The following is a 10,540-nucleotide window of genomic DNA, read 5'->3' on the forward strand; positions in this document are numbered from 1 at the left end:
TGTCCAGCAGTCGCAACCTCATTCTTCATACGTGTGTGTGTATGGTTGATGTACTGTACGTGATTATCTGTATGTGTGCATATATCTTTTACACAATTATTTTTGTTTTGAAATAAAAGTTATCACTGGTATGAGTTTGCTTTTTTGAGTTGGCATGCATAATATGGGATACAGAGATTGACAATGTAGGCTACTGTATGTAGTCGGTTTAACTTCAAACTACTTTATTGGCATAAATGTTTTATAATATAAATAGCCTATATAATGCACAAAAATAAACAAGAAATAGTACAGAGGAATGATTAAAATAAGAAATATAAAAGATGCCATAAATGCTTACAGTAATTTAGCTAAAGTGCAACAGAAAGTGAAAAACGTAAAATACTACACAGATATTACACAATATATACTCTGTAATTCCTCATAAGTTTACCTTAGATCAGGCATAGTTAAAACTATGGATATGCACTCTACTCCTTTTTGGTGCTTTCATTATTACTTTAGAGTTATCATTTTATTTAAGTATTATTTCAAATTTGATATGCGTTATAAAGACATCAGGCCCTGGATTATCAGAGAGTAAAAGTCGAGTGCAGTCAAGTGTATTTACACCGCAAAACAAATCCTCTCCTTGCCATTTTCTTGCTCTTTTTTCAAACAGAATTGTCCTCTCCGACTTGCCGTAGAGTCTTCAAACCCAGTGTAGGAGGAGCCATGTAGATGAGTTCATAAATCTGCATTTTGAGTGGCGTGTGGCGTCAATTTAACACCTATTGGCGAGTGGCGTTATTTTAACGCATGGCGGCGTGTGGCGCTAACTTATCGCCTGACGCCGCTTATTTAACGTCTGGCGGCGTTATGAAGACGGCGTTTTAATATTAATACGGCGGTCAAAAGCACGCGAATTATGAACCATTTGGCTTTCCATAGCCAGGTGTCAGTAGTGCGCAGCGTAATAAACTAAAAGAGCGGGAGAGACGAACCGAAGAAGAAACTGACCGTGCAGTTTAGTGAACTACAGCCTAACAATGTAAACAGTTATAATAAGCCCTGTTTGAGGAAAAATTAAGTCATAACATGATGGCCAAGGTAAGCGATCAATAAACACTTTGTAAATACACTTTCTCAAACTTTGTAGATGTTTGGGAGGACCTCTTGTATACTTTAAATCACTGTCATTCCATTCGAAGTGTATTTATCCACTGCTCAACATGCAGAAGTAATGAAAACTCCGTAGAACCAGAAATATAAATCACAAAATTAGGTTAGAGATAGAAAAATGAAAGCGACCAATATATGAATATGCATATACATTTTCAGTAAAAAATTTGGACACACCTACCTTATGTATTAATATTTTTCATATTTTAGACAAACTGAAATAACATACGTTGTAAATGATGTAGTGGCCATAAAATGTTAATCAAATAAAATCAAAACTACGAACATACTTTCCAGTGACCTAAGTTACCTTTGTCTTAATTAAAAAAAAAAAAAAAAATTAAGTAAACTATTTTATATATACATATATATCATTTTTTATCAAGCTTGTATGTTTATGTTCAGTTATTTCACTTTAATGGCAGTGAAAATTACCTATTAATTGTCATTAAAGTGAAATTACTGAACCTAAATATACGAGCTGATAAAAATGCTCATTTTTGAAGAAAATTTCAGATGGCAATTAGAGGCTTCTGCATCTGAAGTCTTCATATGTATATATATATATATATGTTATAATCTCCATGTTTGTGTGTATATGGTTTCAGCGTAAGAGAAACCTGGACATGAGGTGTGTGTTATTCCCAGACGATTTGAAGGACAGTTTCAGAAAGGCGGGAAAACCCTCGGCCAGAACATCCACACCTGCCACCAAGAGCTGGGAGAGATGCGGGGACAGTTTCCTGGACACATCTGTCGTCCAGGTGTGTTACGCTACGTAGACGTCATGACACGTCACGCTGTTGCTCTTCTACACACATGCACTGAACATCATGTGTTTGTATTTCAGAAGCTGCAAACATCAGAGAAGAAGAGCAGAAATGCACATAATGTGGCGCTGGCGTCGGTTTCTGGTAACACAACCGAATTTATAATTAGATGAGAAGTGCAACAATATCATCAATTAGATATTCTGTTCCATATATTAACACTACTATTCAATTTAGGGCTTGGTATGATTTTTGTTGTTTGTTGGTAAAACTAATATTATGAAGTATTATTTCAATTTAATAAATATTAAGATAGTTGAAAACTATATTTTAAAATGTAATTTATTCCTGTGATCAAAGCTGAATTTTTAGCATCATTACTCCAGTCTTCAGTGTCACATGATCCTTCAGAAATCATTCTAATATGATGATATGTTGATTATTATCAATGTTGAAACCATTTATGCTGCTACATATTTTTCTGGATTCTTTTATAAATAGAAAGTTCAAAAGAACAGCATTTATTTTAACTTTTGTAAACACTTTTGATCAATTGAATGCGTCCTTGCTGAATAAATGTATTGATTTAAGGGAAAAGAGACGCTGGCACAGATGAACCGGTGCACATTGCCTGGAGCTCCAGTGACGAGGAAGAAGCAGACAATGATAGTCATCCTCCTTCTCGACTGACTGTCACACAGGCACCACATCGGCCCAGAACACACAAACAACATCCTGTTGACTATTACAGGAGTCTGCGGATGTTCAGCACTGGCGTAGGTGAGCACAGAGTTGGTTTTGATGATGAATATGAATACACCAGGAGTTTAATTTGACCCATAGTTTCAGGGTTCAACAATAAGGGTGGCTTGCTGGCCCAAGGCGAGTGTGACAGCATTTTGGGCCATCATGTATACATATTTTTTATCATATACACATATTTTTGCACAATTTAAAAAGTTGTGAATTTTGCTTGTCAACTATGCAAAATTATCTGACCTGCTAACACTGATAAATTGCCATAATTTTCTAGATGTTTATGGAACTCATGGCTGTCTTAGAGTTGCCTTTGTATAATTTCTGGCTATTATTGAAAATTGTCTTTTAAAAGTAAAAAAAAGAAGAAAAGAAAAAAGTTTAATGGGGAAAAATGTGTGATAAAAATCTAGATTTTTTAAAATAATTGTGATAATTATAAATCAAACATTAGAAATGTAAAATGATGAATCTAAATAAAAAAAACTATCCTGAACATTGCAAGCAACAACAAACAATCCTTACTCTTTGAAATACATATGTTGAATCATAAATGTTGCTCTAGATGGCAGACTTTAAATAGAAGTTAGCTTGGTTGTAGTAAAGAATATACAGTTTTGATTTCCTTATATCAGCATTCCTTATTATTTCTCAGTTAAAGAGTATTAAAGTTCATATTACTCAACAAGTGTAGTGATTATTACTTGACAAGTGCTATCAGGAATGTGGAGTGATGTAAAAAAATTCTCGTCTAATCAAAACCTTGCGCTCTGGCTGCAGTCCTAGATGTTCATAACTGTAGTTTAATATGCACCGGCTTATGTAATCCAGATAACGCATGATATTATCTGCTGCATTTCCCCCAGAGACAGATGACCTGCCCTCTATTGATTCAGACAGCGAATTAGAGGAGGACAATTCAGCTTCAAAAGAGCACAGTGACTTTCTCAATCCTGGTCCGGTAAGTCAAGTCAATTCACCTTCATTTATATAGCGCTTCGATTGTTTAAAAGAAGCGTTACAGTGATAATAGGAAATTACAGTAACAGAGATTGTTTTGGCTTTACAGCAGCTCTAGAATAAAGTTATTGTCCAGCTAAAGTTAGTTTTGATTGATTGATTCACTTCCGTTATGAAGATCATTAGTTATTATTAACTTAGGGGCCGCTAACACGACACCGTTCTAACAGAAAACACTTTTATAGTATGTTTTATAGTTTTACATTGGCAGAATGTATTAAAAGTAATTTCATGTTAACTTTAAAAGAAGAACACAAATATTTTTAAATGGAAAATATTAAAAGACAGATTTAAGGAGAAAAATTGGATCTAGGACGCACGGTTGTTCAGTAGGGGGCGCTAGGATTCCTCGGATGAGACGTCTTAAAGCGCTCACCAGGGTTCTCAATGTCCCTGCTCCTTTTAGGACTGACCTTTGGCTCAAATATTTATTTGCAACCTTACTTGGTATTAGTTTATTAATATTTGGCATTTTGTGTCACTCAAGTCATCTGATTATAAGATCAAATGTGGCTCAACGTCATATTATTTTCCAAAACAACATGACACATGAAATGAAATAATAATAAGACATTAGTTTTATGTAATTAATGCTTGTCTAACTCAGATCTGTTGTTTTGCCAGTGCACACAATGCGTCTAATTTCCACTATGCATCTTATAATGGTTTATTATTATGACCTGGTTTCACAGACAGGGCTTAGACAATCCTGGCTTTTCACAAGCCAGGATTAGGCCTTAGTTCAATTAGGGCATTTAAGATTGCTTTTATAAACATGCCTTAGAAGCAAACATCACTGGTGTGCATCTTGAGACTAAACAATGACAGTGACACATTTTAAGATATTTCAGTGCCACATGTGTAGTGCATATTATCTGAAAGCCGAATTGAAGTAGTCTTTGCTGAGATGTCTTAAATTAAATAAACCAAAATGCAGTATCTTTAGATTAGATTTGATTCAGGTTAGAAATATACACATCATCATTAATAGTGAGTTATGAACTGTGAGTTTTGTGAACTGTGTGAACTGAGAATGTAAATTAGATGAGGCAATGTAGGTTAGGAAGTTAATAATTATCTTAACACTAATTGTCGGGAAGTGGTTGCGATTTGGGTGGAGAACAAAGCAGTTTCAGTCCTCAGTAGATTCAAGAGATACTGAGATCTCAGTCTTACTCTCATCAATGTGATCGTGAGCCAGACCCTTAAAAACAAGAGTTCACCCAAAAAAATGAAAAACCGGTCATTATTTACTCGCCCTCATATGACTTTCGTGAAAAATGTCTCCGTATTCGAAGAATGCTGCCATAACTGCTTTTGTCTATACAAAGAAAGTCAATGGGGTCCAAAACATAATTGGATACCTTTGACTTTCATTGAATGGACAAAAGCATTTGCAACATTCTTCCAAATACCCAAATGCTTTTGTGTTTAAGTCATGCAGTTTTGGAATGACAAAATGGTGAGTGAATGATGAATTTTCATTTTGGGATAGACCATTTCATTTCACACTGATTTAATGTTTTCGAACAGGAACGTTGTTCCCAAGATCTGTGTCATCAACGATGACACCATGAAGTAGTCTACCTTATGCTAGTGATCTTTGACCATGATTATCATAATTCATCATGTTGCCAGTAATCGTGAATCGTACCATTATGACATGAACTGCAATTCCATCCAGACTGTGCTGGCTAGATAGTTTCTTCTATCTCACCCAGATATGATTGTAAAGCGCTTTGGGTGTACAGTACAACATAGTAAAGTGCTAATTAAATGATTCATTCATTCATTCATTCTTCTGTTTCCTGGAAGGGCAGTGGTATGTATGTTTGTCATGTTAAAGAGATGTTATCCAGCACTGTATAAACACAGCTGTGAACTGACTAATTAATAGTTTGTAAGGCATCACATCACACATTAGTTAAACTTTCGAAAGATTCCTTGTAGTTTAGTCTGGTTATGTGGCATAGATCCAAATAATAATTCAATAACACCCAAGATACAGATTCAGATTTTTTGAGTTTCTTTGTCATCGGAAATGCTTGGGTCATCGGATAAAAAAAATTTACCTAACCCTAATATTAAATATTTTTATTTAAAAATGTATTACATTTAAAACATAATCATTTAAATAATAATATTGTTTTAAAAAAAGAATGATATATATATAACCAAATCATTAATAATTCAATATTTTATATTACTCTGAGTAATTCTCTGTATAAGCACATTGCAGTTGTTTCAAATCATGTTTATCTTTGTGAGCGAACCCGTATTTAATGCATTTCTTAAAATAATATTTTCTTTTTAACCTTGTGTAGTTCTGTTCATGGTTTCTGAGGATGAGGGTATGTCACTGAACCTGTCCATGCTGTCATCTGTATTATTTATCTAACATTACCGAATGACAGGTGAATTTGTGCCAAAATGTCAGAGTTTGATTGAATGCCTCAGACGTCAACAACAGAAGATATGGGAAGAATTATGTGCATTCAACATTGTTTTTTCTCCTGCTGATCAGAAAATACCAGTTTTTTGGGGGGATAAAAAAAAGTTACTACTGAAAAACATCTTTTAAACATTATTTTTGAATTTCCTCAAGGTGTCACTAAGGGTTTGCATGAATGATGCTGAAACATCTTTATCTGAAACGCCTGTCATCCAAATCACAGCTATGTTTAGCACTTACTCCCATGCCTCCTTTTTAAAAGTGTCTTTTAAATCAGCCCTGCTTCCTGGATTCAAGATTGAAACCATTTGTTTAAAAAAAAAAAAAAAACGTTTGTTTACTTGCCCAGCTTTCACAGGAAAATAGTTTTGGGTCCATTTACTGGAAGAGTGGAAAAAACAGACATGCGTCTAGACATAATGTGTTTATTGCTTAATTTCTCAATTTACTACACCTTTGTTTCTACCCATAATCAATTTCCTTATGTCTTCCTGCAATTGCAAATCAAACTCGGGCGTCCTTGGCGCTGACACACTTTTCCGTGGCTTGGCATCCCTCTCCGTTCAGCTCCGTGATCGTCCTGTTCCCGCTGGTTTGGGAACTGCCCCTATGTGACGTATCTGGAGTGATAGATTTGATAGAGCGAAAAAGTTTGTGTACTCCTCCATTCATTTTGAGCCAGTGCAGGGTGAACACATTTTTGAGCCCGGGCCAGGAACATAGTGTACTGCAGAGAGAGAGACAGAGAGCGCGTGTAGTGCACTGTTCGCTGGCAGGCTGCCCTGCAGGGTCAAGTTGATTCAAATAAAAGAGTGTGTAGGCTGTTTGGCGGGCTGGAATGCCGTTCGTGTCTCCACATGATCAGGAGGCAGCCGATTTTTTTTTTTTTCTCACGAGAATACCAGTTTGTGACAATGCAGCCACACAAACACTCACACACACAAACCCCCTCCCATTCCCTTACATCTGTCTTTTTTTACGACCTGTCATAAGGTAAATGATGTATATCACATATCATCGGGCCTCATGCTCGTATCTTCAGGTCAATCTTTGGAATTTATCTGTCTATTGTTTGTTTGAGGGTGTGTGTTTTGTCAGGGCTGGATGTCTCTCGTCACATCTCTCAGATTGCCTTGTAGATTTTCCCATGATGCATTTGGAATCAATTCTCTTTAATTTTCACAAAGGGCTGTAGAATTTGCTCGTCACCGCACAGGGACTGTTTACACCTGACCACTTCATGCGTTTTCTCTGATCGGATAGCTTTGATTTCCCAGTGTTCAGTTCACAATAGAGCATGAGAAAAATGCATATATGTATAACATATGTTTATCTGGACTGTTTATGGAAAAGTTGTAATTTACAGGCCTGGAAATTTGTCCACAAATAAATATATACACTGCCGTTCAAAAGTTTGAGATCAGTAAGATTTTTAATGTTTTAAAAATAAGTATTTTCTGCTCACCAAGGCTGCATTTATTTGATAAAAAACTTGATTATTTGATTAAAAATATTATGACCATTTAAATAACTGTTTTCTATTTGAATATATTTCAAAATATAATTTATTCCTGTGATCAAAGCTGAATTTTCAGCATCATTACTCCAGTCTTCAGTGTCACATGATCCTTCAGGAATCATTCTAATATGATGATTTGATTCTCAAAAAACATTCATTATTATTATTATCAATGTTGAAAACTTTTTTTTTTGCAGGATTCTTTGATGAATAGAAAGTTGTATCTGAAATATAATCTTTTGTAACATTAGAAATGTCTTTCCTGTAACTTTTGATCAATTTAATGCATCCTTGCTGAATAAAAGTATTGATTTATTTTATTTCTTCCCCCTCCAAGAACAATTCTCACTGACCCCAAACTTTTGAACGGCAGTCTATAATGTTACAAAAGCTTTCTGTTTCTGATAAATGCTGTTCTTTTGAACTTTATATGTATAGATTCATTCTTTCTATATATTATGGTCTCTAGTTCATCTTTGAATGTAAGTCTTTGACATTTAAATCGCCAATTTATTATTTATTTGAAGAAACCCTTAACCCTAAGTATGAGCAATAATAACAGTGATTCTTGCCTTAGCAAACACCAATACTCACCGTGATTTTAGATTTAGTAACTAAAAGGCAAGTGTGGTACGTAGGAAGACTGGGTAGGAGTTGCGTGTGGATTCAGAGTTCAGTGGCAGTGCTTAAGAAGAGTGATTCGAAGCCTTTTCCAGAGGCCAGAGGTTGAAATGAATGCAGCGCTGGATAGGCAGACGCTTAGGCCCTTTGGGAATTACCATATGTGCAGCAGGATAGATTTAATGGGAGATCACTTAGTTCTTGTTGTTTTTTTGCGTCCCACCTTTGCCCTACTCACTTATTTTCTTCTCTAGCATCCATGTGAAATGTGACTTTGAATGATGATTGTGTTGTACAAGTTACTGGTTCATAGATATTCAGATTTTTGGCTTTATTTTGGTGGCCCTCGGCCATCTGTAATAATGACTTGTTTTTGTTCCTTTTTTAAGGCTCAGCTTAATACTGTGTTGGCTTTCATATCCCAGCATGATGTTTTTGTGTGTGTGAATAAGGAAAAAAACAGGCTGCCGTATTTTTGTAACACCTGTTTAGTCCATAATTTCACTTTGACACCATGGCGGCAGCCTGTCAGGCGGCGTCATTCAGGTACCATAATTTGTGTAATTGTGAACCAAGAGTTTGATTGATGTGAGTTTGAACGCTAAGGGTGTATTGTATGCCTTAAAAGTCGTTGGAAACGATCAATCACAATATTATGTCAATGTTATTTAGGCTTGCAATCCTGAAATCAGTTCCTCTGTGGGTTTATTGCTGTGTCTCTGCAGTTTTAATGTTAATTTTATAGTCAAACATTAAAGGGATTGTTCACCCAAAAATGAAAATGTTGTCATCATTTATTCACCGTCAAGTCGTTTCAAACCTGTATAAATTTCGGACAATCGATGGTCCCCATTATTCCTTTTCCATTCTTTCAAAGTCAATGGGGTCCATCAACTGTCTGGTTACCGACATTCTTCAAAATATCTTCTTTTGTGTTCAGCAGAAGAAAGACATTCATACAGGTTTGGAACAACTTAAACGATTAGTTCACTTTTAAAATGAAAATTCTGTCATCATATACTCACCCTTAAGTTGTTTCAAACCTGTATGAATTTCTTTCCTCTGCTGAACACAAAGGAAGATATTTAGAAGAATGTCAGTAACCAGTTTCTGGTTCCCATTGACTTCCATAGTATATTTTTTTCCTACTATGGAAGTCATTGGGAACCAAAAACTGTCTGGTTACTGACATTCTTCTAAATATCTTCCTTTGTGTTCAGCAGAGGAAAAAAATTCATACAGGTTTGAAACAACTTAAGGGTGAGTATATGATGACAGAATTTTCATTTTAAAAGTGAACTAATCCTTTAAGGGTGATTATGACAGATTTTTAATTTTTGGGTAAACTTATCCCTTTAAGGAAGATCTATTTGAGGTAGACGTACAGGTCTCCCAGGACTGTTCAACCTTGAGCTATGATGCTCATGTAATGATGTGGATAGTGCAGGTTCCAATCTGACATGTATCATATCCCAATTATTTATCATGTATCATATTCACCCTCTCTCCCCAAATAATTTATTTTCTAATAAATGCTCTTCTGACAAAAAAAAGGCAAAAAGTATTAAAATGTCCTTTCATGCTTGTGATGAAGTGACTTTGGAGTAGTGTTAAGTTTAAATATTTTTATACTACAGGTGAAACTCGAAAAATGTGAATATCATGCAAAAGTTCATTTATTTCAGTAATTCAACTTAAAGGGTGAAACTAATATATTATATAGACTCTTTACATGCAAAGTGAGATATTTCAAGCCTTTATTTGTTATAATTTTGATGATTATGGCTTATGAAAACCCCAAATTCAAAATTAGAATATTGTGAAAAGGTTTTCATAAGCTGTATTTATTCATATTTTGAGCTACGTTTTACATTTTCAGTTTTCATATTAATTGAAGTTTTAATACTTTTTTGCATGCTTTTGTCATTTTAATTAATTTTTTTTATATATATAAATATATATATATATTTCTCTCTGGCTTTTCATTTATTTTACTTTAACAATAACTACACTGCTGTGGATAAAAGCATCTGTCAAATGACTAAAACTATCCTTCCTCTCCTTTCTAGTCTACAGCTGCGATTTCAGACTACTCATCTTACGACGACAGTGATGAAGATCCAGAAGAAAGCAGAGCAAACTCTTTCCTTCTGGACCCAGCCGAAACCAGCAAGCAGTCGGTCAGCGAGTGGGTTCGATCCGCTCAGGCCATTCTTCGGACACCTCAAAAACAAATCGCCA

At 35.1% G+C, this 10,540-nt stretch overlaps 1 protein-coding gene across 1 annotated transcript in view; it reads left to right on the top strand.

Moving 5' to 3' along the window:
• Positions 1–907: 907 nt before the first annotated feature.
• LOC306992677 (uncharacterized protein) overlaps positions 908–10,540 on the top strand; it is a gene marked incomplete at its 3' end in the record, with an annotated part of 10,123 nt that continues 490 nt past the window's right edge. The window contains exons 1-6 of the mRNA XM_079601803.1: positions 908–1,089; positions 1,770–1,925; positions 2,012–2,075; positions 2,523–2,711; positions 3,554–3,648; positions 10,369–10,536. Of these exons, the coding sequence (XP_079457929.1) occupies positions 1,078–1,089; positions 1,770–1,925; positions 2,012–2,075; positions 2,523–2,711; positions 3,554–3,648; positions 10,369–10,536 (684 nt within the window). The 5' untranslated portion in view covers positions 908–1,077. The remainder of the gene's footprint in view (positions 1,090–1,769; positions 1,926–2,011; positions 2,076–2,522; positions 2,712–3,553; positions 3,649–10,368; positions 10,537–10,540) is intronic.

This window comes from Phoxinus phoxinus (genome assembly GCF_949152265.1).
Source record: "Phoxinus phoxinus genome assembly, chromosome: 24".
Lineage (NCBI taxonomy): Eukaryota > Metazoa > Chordata > Actinopteri > Cypriniformes > Leuciscidae > Phoxinus > Phoxinus phoxinus.